The sequence below is a fragment of the Gigantopelta aegis genome, chromosome 10 (assembly GCF_016097555.1).
Source record: "Gigantopelta aegis isolate Gae_Host chromosome 10, Gae_host_genome, whole genome shotgun sequence".
Classification (NCBI taxonomy): Eukaryota; Metazoa; Mollusca; class Gastropoda; order Neomphalida; family Peltospiridae; genus Gigantopelta; species Gigantopelta aegis.
In genome coordinates this window covers 9,271,964-9,294,307 of record NC_054708.1, presented here as the reverse complement: position 1 = coordinate 9,294,307, position 22,344 = coordinate 9,271,964, and the positions used below count along the sequence as shown (strand labels likewise).

The window sequence follows — 22,344 nt, the reverse complement described above, 5'->3', positions numbered from 1 at the left end:
CAATTTTTCAATCACAGAATTTTCTTCAAACACATTCAGGTGCTTCAGTAATGTTCGAAAAAAAAAGAGAATCAATTGGAATTTTGCATTGGATTTTTTCCAGTATTCTTAAAACGGAAACGTCATGTACCCAGTTTGTGGTTATTGTAAGGAGGTGCAAAGTGACGTCATTGGAATTCTGACGACATTCAAATTCAAAATTAGCTATATTATTACAATGCATCGCCACATTAAAATAAAAACTGGTATACTAACCTTGACCCCTGTTAAATTTCTACAACAAGCAAACAACGCTGTTTACAGGTCGGTATATTTTACTTTTTCATAATTCTACAAAAAATATTAAGTTTAAGTTTTAAAAAATAAAAAACTACCTTTTGTCAAATATATCAAATGAAAAAATTAACGTTGGATATGTTTCATTTATTGTGTACGAAGCCAAAACAAGGGTCCAAAAAGTGACTGTCGTAGACCTTAATAATGATGAATTCACAAATCACAACTGACAATAACAATTTGTAGACCAAAAAATCCATAATAAATCAAATGAATATGTTTAATTATTGTTCTATTCATTCTTTTATTTTTATTTTTTATTTAAAAATATTTCTCGCGCGGTCCAGTTTACATCAACTTTTAATGAATGACATTTGTAGTAAAAGTTGTGGATGTTACTGACCTTGACATTAATTATGAATGAAAAAAATAGTCCCGTTATGCTAATAAGTTCGCTGTCCAACCAATCGAAATTGACTCTGTTCCCTGTTGACAAATCAAAATACAGTTTGTAATACGCACCTGGTGGTGCGTACGAAATTTGTACGACACCGCTATATCTTCACCAGGAGGGTAATAAATTACTTTATCCTACACCGGCCTCGGTGGCGTAGTGGTTAGGCCATTGGTCTACAGGCTGTTAGGTACTGGGTTCGGATCCCACTCGAGGCATGGGATTTTTAATCCAGACACTGACTCCAAACCCTGAGTGAGTGCTCCGCAAGGCTCAATGGGTAGGTGTAAACCACTTGCACCGACCAGTGATCCATAACTGGTTCAACAAAGGCCATTGTTTGTGCTATCCTGCCTGTGGGAAGTACAAATAAAAGATCCCTTGCTGCCTGTCGTAAAATAATAGCATATGTGGCGACAGCGGGTTTCTTCTAAAACAACAGTGTCAGAATGACTGTGGGCAAAATTTACGAAGCCTGTTTTTCTTAGACGCAGATGTTTAAGCATTGTAAATACATGTAGTTACACGCGTGTAACGCATAACCAGGCTTTGTAAATACATGTAGTTACACGCGTGTAACGCATAACCAGGCTTTGTAAATACATGTAGTTACACGCGTGTAACACATAACCAGGCTTTGTAAATACATGTAGTTACACGCGTGTAAGACAGATGTTTAAGCATTGTAAATACATGTAGTTACACGCGTGTAACACATAACCAGGCTTTGTAAATACATGTAGTTACACGCGTGCAACACATAACCAGGCTTTGTAAATACATGTAGTTACACGCGTGTAAGACAGATGTTTAAGAATTGTAAATACATGTAGTTACACGCGTGTAAGACAGATGTTTAAGCATTGTAAATACATGTAGTTACACGCGTGTAACACATAACCAGGCTTTGTAAATACATGTAGTTACACGCGTGTAACACATAACCAGGCTTTGTAAATACATGAAGACTTGCGGTTGTGACGCAACTTTTGCACTGCTTGTCTGGTGTTGAAGGATAGGCGTACAGGTAAACTTGCACCCGGTGAACCACACTAACTTTAGAAATGACTCAATTGATATTTAGTGCATGCCTGTCTCTCTGGTATACAGAAGCGGGACGTAGCCCAGTGGTAGAGTGTTCGCCTCATGAACCGTCGGTCTGAGATCGATCCCCGTCAGTGGGCCCATGGGGCTATTTCTCATTCCAGCCAGTGCTCCACAACTGGTGGTGTAACAAAAACTGTGGTATATGCTATCTTGTCTACGTCTTTAATTATCTGTGTGGTTCTTTTTCTTTCTTTTTAAAAAAAATATTTATTACCCGGCCAGATCGCAATAACAGTGTCAGGGTTGGGGCCCTGATTCACTGCTGTACATATACATGTTACAAAATAACATGACACATTAAAGCAACAGTTTATTTACATGCGGACAGAGTGTTTTTCTGATCTGGGATTTTAAATAGAAAAGAGCGAAAGAAAAGAGGAAGAAGGAAAACAGATAGAGCAACATAATAATGCTGCAGAAGAGAAGAAAAATCGCCGTTATTGTTAATGATTATCCATGTGTGGTTCTTAACCATATAATAATAATGCCATGTAATAAAAATGTGTTGTGCGTCATTAAATAAAACATTCCTTCCTTCCGTTGGTAGCCATGACTTAACAGAATTCAAAAAGGTAGCGTTGGGGCAGGGTAAATGGTATATAAGTTGGAGAAAAACCAACGTTAACAAAACATTGCTGTTAACCAGTGAGATTAACCAATGCGTTAGCAGAGAGACTTCTTCCGATTCAGCACGCTGTCATGGACACACACCTCGGCTATCTAATGTAAGTTATAGGATACATATTTATACCACGGCCTTTGATAAGGCCTTGGAAATAACGAGAAGTAACCTAAGAGGCCCACCGACGGAGATCGACCCTAGACCGACCGCGCATTAGGCGAACGCTTTACCACTGGGCTACGTCCCGCCCCTTGCCTTATTTCTACCTCCCCAATGAGCCATTCAAACTCACTCTGGATTAGAGACCTAGCGAAACCAAAAAGTGAGAATAAATGAGATATTTAACAAACCATTATAAAAACAATTCAGTTCCTGGTGTAATTATATAATGTGAACTACAGTTTTGAAATTTAGACACGTTTTTAAATTGGTATTAAACGAAAAATGCTAAAACAAATCAAATACATTTCTCTTTACAAAAAGGCAGAAATATTTTGATAACACTTTTCAACTTTGAAAAAGTTCAACAAAGAATCATGGACGGATGATGGCCCCCTGCAGAGGTCAGAGTTCAACCGTTCACCCCGAGACAAACAAAATATTCGACTCCATCTGTCGGTGGTGGCATTTTTCAAAACGTGAATGCTTATTTTAATTAGTTGTTCAAATTCAGATTCGGGGGCCCTGTTTAGTAAAGAATAGTGTTGAGAATATTCGCAGATTCGAGATGGTAAACCACAGATACTAGCGCAATGACTAAGAGTAGAATATGTATGTTCACGGACGGATACAGAATTTGTTTTTTACTTTTACACAGGTGTGCAACTTAAATAAAAGTCTTAAAGTTTTCTAAAATATATTACAATGGTTACAAAGTCAGGAATGTCCGTCTAGCACAACATAGTATAACAATTTAACCAAAAGAGGCCCCCAGAGCCCCTCGGTCATCATGACTTTATCTGTACGGTTGGGTCACGTATTGCCCAATGCAAGAATCGTCTCTCCTTCTTCCGTTCTGTCCATCATTGCACCCGATGACTCTGCATCAGGTCACATTAAGGTCACTAATATTTGAGGTGAAGATGAGCCCAGTTGACTTGTGATAGTTTAAGAATCGTTCATTTAGAAACGATTTCAATGAGCTGGAAGCGAATAAACAAATACAAGTTTTTTTCGTTAAAACCCCCCCAAAAATCAAACATGCTGTTGTAAAAGAGAAGCTGACATTTTTCAGTTAAAGGGCGACTACAGTATTTTTCAGGGAAGGGGGCATAATATGAAAAGGACACCTACAAAACTCCAAAGTTAAACTAATATACAATATTTAAAGCATTCTTCCTCCAAAAGTGGGTTGTTTTAATTAGGTGGCCTGAAATGCAACTTCCTCCCATCTGAATCGCAAAATTAACCGTTTAAAAAAAGTTATATCATATTATATTATATTGTGGGTTATTTTGGAGAGTTTTATAATCCCAAAATTATCTTTTAAATATGTTGAAAGACGATTTTCTTAAATTCGAATCACAAAATCAACAATTCACAACAAAGCAAAAACATTGATAAGTCAGGTCTGGAAACTTTTCTCAAGAAACTGATTTACCTTTTATGACACCCAGTAGTTAGTGTGTGTGTGTGTGTGTGTGGTGTGTGTGCTGTGTGTGTGTGTGTGTGTGTGTGTGTGTGTGTGTGTCTGTGTGTGTGTGTGTGTGTGTGTGTGTGTGTGTGTCTGTGTGTGTGTGTGTCTGTGTGTGTGTGTGTGTGTGTGTGTCTATGTGTGTGTGTGTGTGTGTGTCTGTGTGTGTGTGTGTGTGTGTGTGTGTGTGTCTGTGTGTGTGTGTCTGTGTGTGTGTGTGTCTGTGTGTATGTGTCTGTGTTTGTGTGTGTGTGTCTGTGTGTCTGTGTGTGTGTGTGTGTCTGTGTGTGTGTGTGTCTGTGTATGTGTCCGTGTGTGTGTGTGGGGGGGGGGGGGGGGGGGGGGGGGGTGGTTCTGTGCTGGAGTGTTGTTAAACACCCATTCATTCATTCATGCATTCATGAAAGCAATGGGCTTTTTTTCTCCATATGAGCACATATTTATGAGATATTGTTAACATCTCAGATAAATCGTCAGGGTATGAGATTTCAGAACAACTCTACTGATCGTTAACATATTTTACAGGTCTCCAGTCTAGATATGAAAATATTGGGTTGTGAAGTGCCAGGCAAATCCATAGTTGATTAGACATTCGAATATAAATTTCTACATGAAAAGAGATAAAACAATTTTTTATTAGTACTATTTGTTCATTTATATCTATTTCAATTTAATATCAAATCAATATTAGAAAAATGTACAAAAAACGTCAGTAGTGCGTACACACACACACACACACACTCACACACACACACACAACACACACACAGAGACACACAGACACACAGATACACACACACACACACACACACACACACACACACACACACACACACTCGTGTATATAACACAACATACAATAATAATACAAGACAGACTAACTCCGCCCACCAATGACTATACTTGTACATGCCCCACCTACAAATGACACAGTTTTGTTTCGTCAACAGGAAAAGTGGGAACTCGGCCGAAATGGGTGACATGGAGGTGTTAGGTTCTTGTGTATCAAACCTAAACTTTAATGGGTCACCATAGACTTGTTCTTAGTGTCAACGTGATGCCAGGGACACAGTTGAGTGGAAATATATACAAGCAATTCCTAGGTGTATTGTATTTGAAAGCGTGAACTCCAAGTAACCGGGTCGAGAGCATTTATTGGGCTATATTTGAAAACATCAAATCGATTACGTTAAACAGGGTAATAGAAACCACTCAACTCATCTTCACCGGGGACAGAAATACTAGACGTCAGCTGAAAAAACTCCAACAAAAAACATCCCATGCATATATATTATTATTATTATTATTATTTAGATATTTTAAATGTTAAAGTCGCAGACCCTAGTTTCAACCCGTGACAATAAACACCAAGTTTTGTTAAATGTACAAACCTGTAACACATCTGTATAAACTTACAATAGAGTAAACCAAGACTGTAACGATAAAACGGGGAAATACTATTTAAAGAGACAGACCCAAGTTTTTAAACACTAAGACATATGTTTCGCCATTAAGCCTTTTCGATGACTGAAATCATACGTTACTTAGATTGTATTGTTTAGATTATCAATTTCCGTACAACTGTAGTGTTTCTGGTCATCCTGGTGTTTTTAATATTACAAAATGCTTTTTTCATATTTTAACAAACGCATGTGTGTCTAAGAAACGGTTATGGAGTCAAGTTATGGTCTATTTATAACGTCATTTCACCTTTACAGACTCTTGTTTCACTCTGTTGTAACTTTATTTAGATGTGTTACAGGTTTGTAGATTAACTAAACTTAGTGTCAATGTTTACGTGTTTAAACCAGGGTCTGCGACTTTAAACCTATAGCGCGTCTTGACAATATTTACTTCTCTGAGGTAAGTGCGGTTTTAAAAACATGAAAAATTAATTTCTTGGTTTTAGAAACACCAGAATGACCATAAAAAACTTCGGATGTACAGAAATGGATAATCTAAACAATATATCTGATTTCAACAATATCTGAATACTTCAAGAGTGAAAATACGCCTTTGTGTTTAAACATGCAGTCGGAGGGTTTGGGGGGACAAAAAGATACAACTCTAGCTTTATGGATATATATTTTTACCTTATTTTAATATAACTAATTTTATTTTAAATGGCCGATCCACGTTTTAAAGAGTTAATCATGCTCCCGAATGGCTCCCGATGTGCCCCATAGAATTCAATCAATTATTATTTTTTAAATATGCCCCCTTCCGCTTTAAAATTCTTCCAAAAAGCATACATTTTACACCTGGGAGTGGCAGTCCTCTTTTGCAAGTATGAAATCTCCTGTAATGGATCTCCTTGGAAGCGGCTGTTCTTCTATAGACGAGGCACTAGATAGAGATTCATAGAATCAACTACTATTTTACAAATACCCGTTCGACTCTACAATGTGCAGAGATACGGTCTTGATTATGGATAACTCTTATCAACCAAAGTGTTACAGCATACTTTACAAGGCTACACCAGGGGCGTAGGCTGGGGGGTTTGGGGGTTCGGACGAAACTACCCCCACCCCCCACCCACCCCCGCTGAAGCAAATGGTCCGCTTTCAGAACTAAGACATACAGGTTTATACATATGGAGTTTCTGGTGGTGCAAAACAAAATAGAAAAAGGGTCCACTTGGTTCATATTAACCCCCCCCCCCTCCCCCCCCCAGGAACAGCTCACGCTACGCCTCTGGCTACACCTAGTCTGAACCAAGTTACAAGTACCACATTTGGATATTTTAAAATTTAGTTGTGACAAATAACTACACATTAAACGATCCTACAGATTCACAAATATTTGTTTCTGCTATATAGTAAAGGCAATCATATTTATTTGGTTGTAGCTTTATGAGCATGTTGTTCAAGAAATAATCTGTACATTTCAAAGCAAAAATTAATACATGTATATATATTTTTGTCATTATGTGACTTCAATAAGACAACATTAATATTAGTTATATAATTTAGTTTAGGTGCTATTTGAACATAAATATCAATAAAAAGAACATTAATATCAATTATTTCATTTAATTTAGATAATGTTATTTGAATATGTAGCGCTATCTATCTATCTATCTATCTATCTATCTATCTATCTATCTATATAATTTGTCGTTATGCGATTTCAATAAAACCACATTAATACAATTATTTTATTTTATTTAGATAATGTTATTTGAACAAATTGTCCTTTCACCCATCCTAGCATGGTATAACCTCTGTTGGAACCTCTGTACTGGTATGACGTATTCGCAATTACGAATATAGCATTCCACTTATGCTTGGAATTCGCTCCAGGTTATTCTTACGTATATATCACCTACACTGGGTTATATACATCATCGTAACTCAGATAATAAATATATATCTTCTACCTTAACAATAGTTTGCGTAATGTTTTAACACCCGTATCATCAACATTGACTTTGATGAACCGCTGTTCGCTTCTCTTCAAAGGAATAATCACAGATTACGTCATTTAACGTCATTGACGGCACGCTGTGACCTTTGACCTAAGCATCGGTCAGCGTCACCGGTCACTTGCCGTTCCATCTGGGTGGCTGTAGTCGTGACGTCAGCATGGGTCCGGCCAGGTCAGGTCAAGTGACGGTCCTCCCCCACAAAGTCAACGGAGTGGCGAGCTGGGTCAGAGGTCAACTGTTATCCACGTGTTTAGTGAATGAAGTCACACCTTGCTCTACGGTGTTAACTCGAATCAGTGATGCGTACATTTTGTGAATGGTCTGTCAACCCTTTTATGTAAAATTTGCTGAGTTGAACTTTTCGGAAATTTCTGTCACATCTGTCATGGGCGTTGATTTGCAGTGATACCTATTTATTTTATTCTTTTTATTTATTTTTTTTATATATTTTTTTTATTTTTTTATTTTTTATTTTTTTTATTATTAATTTTTTTTTTGTTGTTGATATATTTCGATTTATTTTTTTATACATTTTTGAAAAGCTGCTTCCTCATTTATATTATGTTTGTTATTTCTGTTGTGTATACGTATTTCTTAAAATGTTTTGTAGTTTTACATATTTTGTCTTTCAACGGATGTTGAAGAAAAATTACGAAATGAATGGGAACAAACTATCCCACTTACGAAGTAATTTTCTAGTTACAAATACTTGTACTACCATATTGGCGAATACAGTTGTTTTCAGACTTCAAACAATAAAAAACAAAAACAAAAAACAACAACACAACCCCCCATTTTAATAGCATATTGTGAAAACACTGAAACAAGAAAGGAAAAGAAAGGAAAAGAGAATGAACCCGTAGTACATCAATTGTAAGAAAAGAAAAAGAAAACATTTCAAGTTTGACCTAACACTGTCAGTCCTAACAGCTGTATCCCCATCCCCACCCCACTTCCATACACTACAGTTAGACGTACCACCATTTATTTCCTCTCTTTTTTTTAGGAGAGGGTGGTACTTGAAATGCGTTTTATCTCAGTTGTGCATGTTTTAATCTTTGGAATTATTTTGTTAGTAATTACTTTTTATAAAAATTACCTTTAAAAATTTAGCCACTCCCGACCGAATGTTGTTTACCCGGCTATACGGACGACTGGGTCACATGGTGTTACGATAGGTATCGTAACATCGTTACGTGACAGCAAATACCGGAACGACGAAAACAACGGAGTGAGCCGAAGGTCATTTGCGTCACTGAATTCTTAATGTTAAATGACAAAAGTTCTAAACATATTTTATTTTATTTTATTTTGTTTTATTAGGGCTACATATTTTGTTTGAAGCCATATTACAAATTGCATATAAAACATCTGACTGGAAATTTGATTTAATAAATTATTAAAAAAAAGTCACTGAGCGATAACTATGTATAAAATGATTCAGATTGTTATAAAACTAATTACATTATAATTTATTTTTAAATATTTAGATAAAACAGTATCATTACAGCATTGCAAATATGTTTTCCAAGGCATGACAAATATTGTGTTTCCGGAAACCCGACCCTACCTAGAAAAATAAAATCCACTGTATTATGTTTTATTTCGATTTTAAAAAATTAATATGTAGGTGAAAAAACTAGAGAGAGAGAGAGAGAGAGAGAGAGAGAGAGAGAGAGAGAGAGAGAGAGAGAGAGAGAGAGAGAGAGAGAGAGAGAGAGAGAGAGAGAGAGAGAGAGAGAGAGAGAGAGAGAGAGAGAGAGAGAGAGAGAGAGAGAGACAGAGACAGAGACAGAGAGACAGAGACAGACAGAGAGAGAGAGACAGAGAAGCCGACCAACCATTTTTCGGCATGTTCCAGTAATACTCAATTATTTTTTTAAAGCCTAACAAAAATTTATGGTAATTAAAAAAAATATGTGGAAATTAAAATTTATTTTAAAATTATGAGATTTGATACGACATACTATAGTATAAAGGGTTTCACAGTTAAAGTTAAAATTTGATTTATCTAACAACATCACTAGAGCACATTGATTTTATTAATCATCGGCAACTTAGTGTAAAATATTTGATAATTCTGACACATAGTCTTCAAACGAAACCCGCTCCATTTTTCCATTAGCAGTGTTCAAGGGATCTTTCATATTCACATACCACGGCCTTCGATATACAAATCGTGAGACACTGGTTGGAACCAGAACACCCAATCAGAGAAGAGATCCACTGAGGGGTCCGATCCTACGACCAAAGCACCTCACGCGAGTGCTCTACCAACTGAGCTAGATAACGCACGGAACTACTTGCGTATCCTATTTGCCGTTCGCTCAAAATGTATACAGTGCTAAATAATATTTTACTTGTTGAAGTAATTAAAAAGCAGAGAGGAAAACAACTGAATTAATATTAATAATTTTATGTATTAGATTAAAACATATCATTATATGAAATTTTACATTAATAAATAATGTTTTATTATTTTGTAAGTGGGTCAGCAAAGAAAAAAAGGTTACGCAAAAGTAATTTGCGTAACCCATTAATTTTTGACAACCCATTAATGGGTTACGCAAATGTTTATTTTGTGTAGCCTTGCAGTGTATGGATATTTGATAAATAGCAAACAGCTATAGCGGTAGTTTCAAGCATGTTGCTATTGATGCCTTTGCAGTGATTTCATAGATATAAATTCCACTGACCTGTAACAAAATTAATCTGCTTCATTATATAAATCAGCATTTTCTGTTATACTATATAGTGTTATACACAAACACAAAATATACATATTTTTTTCTCTTTAAAAGAACGAAGCCCCATTCAAATAAAATTATACAAAATCAAATAAACAAATGAACAAACAAATAAGCAAACAAGAAAACCCCCACAACAACTCCCAAATAATCCCAAACTTGTAGATTTTATAGTGTTATACACTGCAGAAGTCACCAAACCCCCTTCTCCACTAAGCAACAATGGAAATAATAAAATAAAGCACATGTATAAGTATTACAACCACCACATTTTAAATGGTTATGTGCTTTTAAAAAATAGTTTTGTTGTTCCCAATATAGTACCAAAAATAATAAAGAAAGAAATAACAGATAATATACATGAAGCATTCCACTTTTTTTTCAATTTGTAATTGTAGCATACCTTGATGAAAACAATTTGCGTTTAAAGAACATGCATTACAATTAGGAAATATCAGCATTTTCAGCTGCATTGGTTATGGTGAAGTCTTTGTGATTCACATGGAAGGCACTGGTCATCTATCGGACAGTTTGATTTAAAGAAAACGGACGGACAATGACCAGTGGTCAAGCCATGATCGACTATAGTCTTCGGAGTCGCCCTGACCAGGTGAAGTCGAAGAAGGCAAAAGGACAGCGGTCAATCGGTAACATAAGGTGATGTGGAAACCGTTCCGTCGTTCCTGCAGACACGTGCGGTCAAAGACGTGGAAGTACACAGCCAGTGTCATTACTTCAGGGATCTCAAACTCACAGCGTGTGCATCAGGTGTAATGGTCAGTAGGTTCGGCCCTCATCAATGGAATCACTCACAGACGTACCGGCTCCCATGTTTGTAGGGGGGTATAGGCTGATTTATGCACTAATTAAACGAAACTGCCCCAATCTAGATAAGTACATTTATTTATATTTGCATTACTACCTATACTAACAGCAATATAGGGTTCCAAATGAATCACTACGCGTTGTTTCGTCGATTATAAATAATATTGTCAGTAGAATGATGGAAATTAATGGTGAAAATAGACCCCTTCATTTTCATCGTTTGTGCCTGTATACAAAAATTTGCTCTAGCACTTGGGGGGAGGGGGGCAAATTGACCCCCTGTCTATGAAGCCATTAGGTTACTTCCTTTTCCAATCGGCCATTCACATCTACTATATCAAAGATAAGTAAAGTTTGTTTTGTTTAACAACACCACTAGAGCACATTGATATATTAATCATCGGCTATTGGATGTCAAACATTTGGTAATTCTGACTCGTAGTCAATAGAGGAAACCCGCGACATTTTCTTAATGCAGCCAGGGATTATTTATATACACTTTCCCACAAACAGGAAAGCACATACCACGGCCTTTGATCAGTTGTGGTGCACTGGATGGAGAGAGAAAAAACCCAATCAATTGAACGGATCCACTGAGATGGTTCGATTCTGCGACGCAAGCACCTCAAGCGAGTGCTCAACCGACTGATCTAAATCCCGTTCTCTCAAAGATAATGGTATACACTGCTCTATCTTTGCATACTAAAGACCCCTTGCTGCAAATCGGAAATATGTTTCCTATTTTATACTACTTAACTAACCTTAGTCTAGCTCGATTTTAGCCCTATTTTATTTATTTGTGAAAAAAAGGGCTAGAGAGTACTCTGTGTAACAGAATGTCAATTTTTGACAACCAACTGGTCGCTAAGTGCTGTGTCTAAAATGGACACATTTTTTCAAAATCTTACATTACTTACCTTTAGATTGGTTGTTTTCAAGTTTACTTATAACATTAAACTTACATGTTAATGAAAAGCACCGACACTACAAGAAGAAAACCGACAGCCCTATCTGAAACCAGCTGACTCATAGGTATCGGGTTTCTTCTTACAGCGTCTGTACTAGTTGCAGATACATGTATAAGTAACCTCTAAAATAGTCAAACTAAACGCCTATGGCATCGGATTGAAGAAACTATGTGTATTTTAAATACAATACTTAACTACCCTTTGGTCATCGAAAATTTCGAAATTCAAAGGCACACTAACCTTATTCTCACAAATAAACAGAATAGAGGAGACTCGAGCTAAATTTAGTCCTGGCCAGCATTTCAGACAGTTAGGTTACATGCTCATAATTGGATATAATAATAAAATATATCAGCATCATAACCACCATCATCACCACCATCAACATCTCCATCACCACCATGATTATCCCTATGAAATAAATATTAAAACTGATGTGGCAACCTGAGCAGGTCGCTAATTCAGTATACTGTCGTATCGGGCATTTTAGGAATACTCCTGTATTCTACGGATAGTAGGTATTAAAACAGTTGCATACGATATTATTAATAGTGTATATGATTAACAGCTCAATTTAATTTAGATAAATAAAAACTACAGTTAAATCTTAAATTTTGCCAAAATATATTTTCACACTCTTCATTTATTCATTAGTAACTATAAATAACAAACTATACTCTGTTGATTCATGTACTAGTAAGAAAACATGACACCCCCAACCGTACTGCAAAAAATACATACGTAAAATACACGCCCTGTACTTTAGTATATTAAAACATCTGGCTGGTCATTGAGATGAAGATTTATTCACGTTGAAACTGATATAACAAGTACACTAAAATATCAGTCAATCTTCACCATTGTTATAGATACTGTTTGGCCTGAACGATTGACAATTTATGTAGAAAAGTGGGCGGAGCCTTCCCTGTGCTACTAACAATAAGAAAGGCAAGTCAGTGAATCAAAAGGCGTGGTTTGAAGGATACGTAAAGCTATTCAATATTGATGAAAGAATGACAGAAACGCACGATCCGGTTCAGCTCGCTTCGACTCTGGCTGGTCTTCTTTGTTGTACATTAAACCCCTCCCCTGAACAACTGAGAAACATATTTTATTAGCATCAGCAATAACCAACATTTCAGAAAGAAAAAAAGAAATGTTTTATTTAACGACGCACTCAACACATTTTATTTACGGTTATATGGTGTCAGACATATGATTAAGGACCACACAGATTTTGAGAGGAAACCCGCTGTCGCCACTACATGGGCTACTCTTTCCGATTAGCAGCAAGGGATCTTTTATTTGCGCTTCCCACAGGCAGGATAGCACAGACCATGGCCTTTGTTGAACCATTTATGGATCACTGGTCGGCGCAAGTGGTTTACACCTACCCATTGAGCCTTGCGGAACACTCACTCAGGATTTGGAGTCGGTATCTGGATTAAAAATCTCATGCCTCGACTAGGATCCGAACCCAGTACCTACCAGCCTGTAGACCGATGGCCTAACCAATACGCCACCGAGGCCGGTCCAACATTTCAGATGCACAATAATCACATTCAGGCGCTTATGCAGGGGGAGGGTGTTTCGGGGGTTGAAACCCCTACCTGCTCGAGATTTGTTTTGTCGATTGTTTCAATATGAATGAATGAATGTTTAACGACACCCCAGCACGAAATATACATCGGCTATTGGTAAAGTGTTTCAATATATTTTCCAGGGGAGCATGCCTCGACACCCATATAAACTTCGCTTGCCACAGTCTAGACCCCCCCCCCCCCCCCCCCCCACCTCTTTGCTAAAATGCATGCACATGCACTCGACGTTTCGGATTATTAATAGTTGAAACTTCCCGACTGCTCTAGAATCCCCTCTTTCTCATACCTCAACCCCATTATCCCTCACCCCCATAAATCTCCGTTATCAATTATCTTGTTAATTATCGTTGATATAAATATGCAGGGGAAATGAAAAAAAACAACATGCAGTGTGTAAATTACTGTCTCATAACAACTAGGGAATGCATAAAAGGCCAGATAAAATTAATGTAGAAAAAAACAACCTAATTAAGGCGTTGGGCACGAATTTTAGACCTGACCATTCTGAAATTGCTCCGGGAGGCAAGTATATCATGATGACGTTACATAATATTCAAATGTCAAGCGCGTAAATATGGAGGAGACCAAAGGCAAAAGGGCATACCGACTAACTCCCTGAAAAGTGCATTTGAGTGGAAATTGAAATCAAATAGTTTTAAAAAAGCATTCTGCTCTTTTAATTTTATCATCCCAGATATTTTCAGTTAGTTGTTAGTTTAGATGATATTTTAGTTGGGCAGGCTGCTTTTTGTCCGAATTAAACGAAAATGCCCGAATCTAGAGAACATTTATTCATATTAGCATTATTGTCAAACAGCTATATAGGGTTGCAGACGAAATATTACGCATTTTTACATGGATTACAATTAATATTGTGGGTAGAATCATGCAAATACATGATGAAAAGGTTTTAGGCCAGTTAATTTTGCCCGAAAATCTTTATTGTTTTTATCCGAATTTGAGAATTAGCTCCAGCACTGGGGGTGGGCAGTTGTCCCCCTCCCCCCGTCCCCGCCCCTCCTGTCTTGTAGGCTTATGAAAATATTAATATAGTTCACTGGATAACTAACTTTGTGAATAAAATATCTGGTATGATAATACTGTTTTGGCTTAACTTAACATGAATATTTTTGCAAAACTACTCCATGAAAGTATCTATCGCCTGATGGCACACCCCGCCATATCAATCAACCACTTGTTTGAACCGCGCATGTCCTGGGTTGGCCTAACGCGACTGTCCCCGCCTTAGACGTGGAGTTCGCGAGGAAAGGCGGGGTCAAGGGTCACACCGGTAAGAACAAAAGGGTTAAAATGGCAAAGGAAACGTTTGGCGACCCCGCCACCCCTCTCGAATCTGTTACGTCGATAATTTGCATTATAATTATCTGCCACAGAAGTCCCTGCAAGGCTTCGGTATAAAAGCGAGTAGCATTATCAATGCCCGTCAGTGGTTACTCGTCATATATCTGATCATGGTGTCACTGTTAATAACTCGTAAAGCTTCTGTCATACTGTATAACGAATCCCACACGCATGTTCGATTATCACCAGAATTCCCCCTTACTATGGAGTATGCAAGGTACGTGTTGTTTAAGAATCTTAATTTGTTAAATCATTTGAATTTAATTACAAATTCCGTATTTTTCTCAAAGGTTTTAATTTTTTTTTTTTTTTTCATCTATGTATTTTCCTTTATTCAATAATCGTAAAAATCAATTATTCATGTTTATATAATAGATTCATAAAATATCGAGCTTTGCTGGAATAAGAGTTCATGTCAGATAACTGTTTTTCTTACCTAAACTATCTGTTTTTAGAAAGCTAATTAATATAGTGTTGCGATTGTCGATTTGATTTGTTATTATGTGCCTTATTGTGAAAATAAGTAGCCTGAATAAAAAATAAAAATAAAAACCCCAAGAAAAATACAAAATTGCAATTTTAAAACTATAAAAAGCATCCTTTAGAATTGTGCATACTAGCTATATATTTATGATGTATACCTATAGGCCACAGTACTATTTATACTCGTACTATTTTAAACTGAAATCTTCCATATCAAATCTAATAATTTATATGTAATTATTGTGGATGCCCGGGCGGGACGTAGCCCAGTGGTAATGCGCTCGCTCGATGCGCGGTCGGTCTGGGATCGATCCCCGTCGGTGGGCCCATTTGGGCTATTTCTCGTTCAAAAGCTGTGGTATTTACTATCCTGTCTGTGGGATAGTGCATATAAAAGATCCCTTGCTGCTAATCGAAAAGAGTAGCCCATGAAGTGGCGATAGCGGGTTTCCTCATATGTATGGTCCTTAACCATATGTCTGACGCCATATAACCGTAAATAAAATGTGTTGAGTGCGTCGTTAAATAAAACATTTCTTTACCGAATTGTATTATATGGATAGTGAAAATATACAGGATTGTGTAGGCGGCGATGGGAAGGTAAATACCCTACACGTATATTTGGAGAAAAACTCACTCCAATTAAAACACACTCCAAATTAACTGTGTTACACTTCCCTTCACTGGACTATATTGGAACTAATATTACTAGTACTTCAAACTTAATTATCAGCATACAGTCTTGAATTAAAAGCGCACGATCGTCAAAAGAAGCCAGCACGGACAAATGACAAAACGCTAGACAGTAATTAATCAGATGCACAGCTTTTAAAAGCTTTAAACAAAATTGTAACAGAAATAAGAATATAGAATGCCATCATACCATGTATTGGATTCAAACAAATTTCACAGGACTTTTTCACTGAAGCATGCTCTTTTTGTGCACATAGCGTGTGTCTAAAATTGTTACAATTTAGCGGCTTTCACAGTACAACTTGATGTCATGCCTTTACTTTGATAATAATACTTGTAATAAGAAACAAAATCTAAATTATATTTATGAAGAAATTGAATTTTTGTGAATGACACGGAAATAGGTCTACTATTCCAGTTCCACAATGGTCAATGCGTACCAGACACCCACATCTGTAATTAACAAACTAAATCTTAAACCAGTTCCACAATGGTCAATGCGTACCAGACACCCACATCTGTAATTAACAAACTAAATCTTAAACCAGTTCCACAATGGTCAATGCGTACCAGACACCCACATCTGTAATTAACAAACTAAATCTTAAACCAGTTCCACAATGGTCAATGCGTACCAGACACCCACATCTGTAATTAACAAACTAAATCTTAAACCAGTTCCACAATGGTCAATGCGTACCAGACACCCACATCTGTAATTAACAAACTAAATCTTAAACCAGTTCCACAATGGTCAATGCGTACCAGACACCCACATCTGTAATTAACAAACTAAATCTTAAACCAGTTCCACAATGGTCAATGCGTACCAGACACCCACATCTGTAATTAACAAACTAAATCTTAAACCAGTTCCACAATGGTCAATGCGTACCAGACACCCACATCTGTAATTAACAAACTAAATCTTAAACCAGTTCCACAATGGTCAATGCGTACCAGACACCCACATCTGTAATTAACAAACTAAATCTTAAACCAGTTCCACAATGGTCAATGCGTACCAGACACCCACATCTGTAATTAACAAACTAAATCTTAAACCAGTTCCACAATGGTCAATGCGTACCAGACACCCACATCTGTAATTAACAAACTAAATCTTAAACCAGTTCCACAATGGTCAATGCGTACCAGACACCCACATCTGTAATTAACAAACTAAATCTTAAACCAGTTCCACAATGGTCAATGCGTACCAGACACCCACATCTGTAATTAACAAACTAAATCTTAAACAGAAAATCATTACTGGATGTATTTCTTTCACGTCTTTAATATTAAGTGTGTCTTGTAATATTATTAATCAACACTGGCTTGGTTTATTTGAAGTGTGCTGTGGAGATTGGAAGAATCTATTCTACTGAGAAACGTCGTCGTGTCCTCGATTATCCTGTCTTTGTTATTACTGATCTCTTACCACTTGTGGTATCTCTACAATGTCAGCTGTCGAGACCAGTCATGCAAACTTCCACTTCCGCCTGGCACCATGGGACTTCCGATTATAGGAGAAACGTTAAATTTATTACTAATGGTGAGAAATGTTTTACGTTAATTTGTTTGTTTATATACTACATGCGCTTCACTAGGGTGTGACGACAAACCTCCTTTCAGCGAATGTTTGTTTCAGTTCTTTGCTTTGACCCCCCCCCCCCCCAAAAAAAAAAACATTAGCTACAGTAAAACACGAATAAATTCAGTATAAAATAAACTCTTTTCTAAAATTCCTTTCGACGCTTATGAAGACCTAATTTATTATTATATATATTTTAAAAGTATTTTTACACTGGAAAAAAAAATCGATAGTGTTTGTAAAGTTGTGACACAAATAAGAAAAAATTAATCTACATTTAAACAAATAAGTTTATGGTTAAGAAGAACACATACAATCATTCTCTTATTTAAAAAAAACTTTTTTCTTTAATTTCGTTACTATGTTATATATTTTGTGAATAGCGCAACCATGCTTAGCTATTAGGCCTAACCAATATTGATAATGTACATGTCCTTTTGTTCTACATCCTATCCTAGATAGGAGTGTTTGTAGAAAGTGAATGTCTTATTATTTAAATGTTTGGTTCCCATTTCCTATTTCAACAGGGTGCTCACTTTTACAAGAAACGCATCAAATCGTATGGCAACGTCTTCAAAACGCATCTCCTTGGCAACCCCACCATTCGAGTAGTCGGCGCCAAAAACATCCGCAAGATCATATTGGGAGAAGGCACCCTGGTGACCGGATACTGGCCGAAAAGCGTGCGCATGCTCATGGGAGAAGGCACGATCACGCACTCTGTCGGAGAAAGCCACCGCACACGTCGCAAGGCCATCCTGAAGGCGTTTAGCCACGACGCGCTATCGTCGTACGTCCCGGCCATACAGCGCATCGTGAAGACATACATCGGGAACTGGTGTCGCCAAGGTTACGTGTTCGGATTCCCCGAGTGTAAGAGCCTGACGTTCTCTCTCGCCAGTCAGGTGCTCGTGGGCTTCCACCTGACAGAGAACGAGCACAAGGAGCTGGTCCGCGTCTTCCATCAATACGTCAACTGCCTCTTCTCTCTGCCGGTTAATGTCCCGGGGTCGGGACTGTACAGGGTAAGCAAACAAGATATTACAGGGCATGGGGAAATACAGGACGATAAAACAAAATGTCTTAAATTGCAATTAAAATACAACGTCAATGTTCCAGGGTCGTGACTACACAGGGTAAGAAAACAAAATATCTTAGAATCTTGCAATTAAAATACAACGTCATTGTTTCAGGCTCGGGGCGACACACTTGCACACTTGCACTTAAAATACAATGTCAATGTTCCAAGGTCGGGACTGTACAGGGTAAGAAAACAAGATGTCTTAGAATCTTGAAATAAAAAATACAGCGTCAACGTTCCAAGATCGTGGATGTACAGGATAAGAAACTAAAACCTCTTAGAATATTGCAATTAAAATACGTCAATGCTCCATGGTCGGGATGCTACAGGGTAAGAAAACCTAAATCTCTTAGAATCTAAACGACATTATATACATTATTATTTGATTATCAAAATCGTGTCTCTTCACAAGACAGAAACGAAAGAACGTTAGGCAAAGTCATCATTGCTTCCATCATCTACTATCGGGTGCTCGTCCTTAGGAGGACCGCCACTCTCATAGCAGATACGTATCATATTTCATCCCTCTGGAACCGCCCTAGGGAGGACCGCCACTCCATAGCAGATACGTAACATGTCTCATGCCTCTGGAACCGCCCTTAGGAGGACCGCCACTCCCAAGACTAGCTTAGAAAATCCAAACTTGCACAGAATAGAATCTTGCAATTAAAATACGTCAATATTCCAGGGTCAGGGAGTACATGATGAGAAAGCTAATTAAATATTTTAGAATATTGGAATTAAAATGCATCAATGTCCAAGAAGGGGAAAGCATAGTGTAAGGAAACAAATTAAATGGTTTTGATTCTTGGAATAAAAATACAACATCAATGTTACAAGGTTGGGACTGTGCATGGTAAGGCAACAAACTGAATCTTGGAATTAAAATACAACGCCAATGTTCCAGGGTCGAATTATTATGCAAATTTTGAATTGGGGTTATACAGGGTAAGACAATTAATTATATGTTTTTGAATCTTTAAATTAAGATGCATTGCAATGTTTTTATTTTTATAATTAATTTGTAAATCTGACTGGTACCTAAGATGTCACTTGGTATCATTATTAGTAGCATATGTAAGGTAGAAGGTTTTGAAAATAGATAATGAGATTATCTGATAACATTTACAAGCTCCTAATACTGAATGAATGAATGAATCTCCCAATAACGATACCATGTGACACTGAATATGATAACAGTTTTGTCGATTATGTCAATATACACACTGATAACAGAAGATAATTTCACTATTCAGGGTATGCACGCAAGACACCGCCTGATGCAGACGATAGAGGAGTGCATCATGAAGAAGACTTCATCCAAGGACGACCAGACGTGCGTGGACGTCGTCACACTGATGATGGCCATGGTCGACAACGACGAACTCAGCCAGCAGGAGGTGAAGGACGTCGCCCTGGAGCTGCTGTTCGCAGGTCACGCCACGTGCGCCAGTGCGTCGTCGTCCATGCTGCTGCAGTTGGCGAAGAACCAGCACGTGGTCGACAGGATTCTAGAGGAGTTGGGGGAGCACGGACTGGAAGGGGACGAGGACGAAGGAGAGTCTCTGACGTATGAGGCTATCGGGAAGCTCAAGTATCTGTCGCACGTTGTTAAGGAAGTGCTCAGAGTGTCGCCGCCTATCGGAGCGGGCTTCAGGAAGGCGCTTCAGACGTTTGAAGTCGATGTAAGATTGATTTTGATATTTTCGTTTGACGTACTCAAGAACAGTTTTTATACATATACTACAGTTGTGTTTGAAACCAAACCTATATATCCTTTTAACAGACTGACATAGTTATTCCCCTTTCAAGAAATGTAAACAAACACAGATCTGCTTTATGGAATAAGGTGATAACTCTTTTAGTTTTATAATAACATATCCTCATTGCTTTTTATATAATTTCAATAAATTTCATAGACTTCCTATCTGTCATTGGTCCTGGACACAATGTCCTGTATGCCTTGTTTATGGATACTATAAAAATGTGTAAGTTCAGTTTGCTAAAGGCAAAATTAATTCATTTTTATTGTAATATTCAAGGAATTGTAGTTAACTGAAATATATTGCAAAGCCATAACCAAAAGGGACAGTAAAAGTAAATCTGGGCACAGTCATGTGAGGTATTTTTCAATTAAGCAAAAGGTCAATGCTAAAGTAATCAAAGGCAGTTTTACGGGTTTTTGTTTTAATGACTTTGCCTCCTTTTACTTACTGTCATGAATTGTGGTTATTTTAGGTATTTTCATAACTGATTACAGTATTCCTTTATTCCTTTTATCATTTCAGGGTTTCCAGATTCCAAAAGGCTGGACAGTGGTATTCAGTATTCGAGAAACTCAGGAGAACGCAGACTTGTTCAACAACGGCCAACAGTTCGACCCGGACAGATGGGAGACAATCAAAGACGAACGTTTTAATTATCTCCCTTTTGGCGGAGGGCGTCGCTCGTGTCCCGGACAAGAATTTGCAAAACTCGTGCTCAAGATTTTTGCTATAGAACTTTCAAGAAACTGTACTTGGAAACTGTTGAACGAATCGGCGCAAATGCGATACATGCCAGTGCCACACCCAGTGGACGGCCTGCCCGTAGAATTTTCACAGCTTACGACAAAAACAAATCGAACACGCGCCTCAACGGTGTGATATATATGGATGAGCGATTAAACTCAATAAGGCGTGATATTTTTAGTGTGTCGAAATATATGAAATGTGAAGAAGCATAGCAAAGAGTTTTTAGACTGAATCGTATGCCAAAGATATAATTTTTATATTTCTTTTTCTTGTTATTGCCTTGATCATTTGTTGTTTGGCATAGTTGCCGACCTCGTGTGCGGCGTTATGTACACTCGTATGTCTTAGTTATCTATGATTATTGGCAGCTAAGATTATTAAAGCCGCAGATACTAGTTTCAACCCGTTAAACTGGACACTACGTTTGGCTAATCAAACAAGTAATCAAATAGAGTGAAACAATAGTCTGTGACGCTGAATTAGGGAAAATAGCATCTGAAATAAGACTACAGCTCATCTCCTTAATCGTTACTTCTCAGACGTACATGAGTTCTTAAAATTATTTTTTTTAAAAATGCATTTCGTAGTATTACAAATACCAGGATGACCAGAAACACTTCGGATGTTCGGAAATGGATAATCTAAACTATATAATGTAAGAATGTCTGATTACAATAATCTAAAATGACTAATAGTGAACAATACGCGGTAAATTTTAAAAACTAAGGTCTGTCTCTTTAAGGCAGGCAACTGTTGTTGACGTGATTTCTTGTTTTAGATCTACTTTTCATTAACTCCACCATTTTCGTTTGCCGTACGTTATTCAGCCCCAAGTTCAGCCAGCAAACTTTTCGCCAACGTTCGCAAACTAGTTTATTGGTTCCCAACATGGCCATTTGGTTTACAGTTGAGCACATACACCAGTCTAGCAGACGTTTTTCTGCTCGGTCTGACTGAA

The 22,344-nt window shown here is 37.5% G+C and overlaps 1 protein-coding gene across 1 annotated transcript; it reads left to right on the top strand.

The window, feature by feature from the left end:
* The first annotated feature begins 15,116 nt into the window (after positions 1 to 15,116).
* LOC121384034 (cytochrome P450 26A1-like) lies at positions 15,117 to 21,951 on the top strand. The gene is made up of 5 exons (XM_041514192.1): positions 15,117 to 15,239; positions 17,552 to 17,753; positions 18,320 to 18,817; positions 20,130 to 20,558; positions 21,162 to 21,951. The coding sequence occupies exons 1-5, from the start codon at positions 15,133 to 15,135 to the stop codon at positions 21,516 to 21,518; spliced, it is 1,593 nt and encodes a 530-aa protein (XP_041370126.1). The 5' UTR covers positions 15,117 to 15,132; the 3' UTR covers positions 21,519 to 21,951.
* The last annotated feature ends 393 nt before the right edge of the window (positions 21,952 to 22,344 follow it).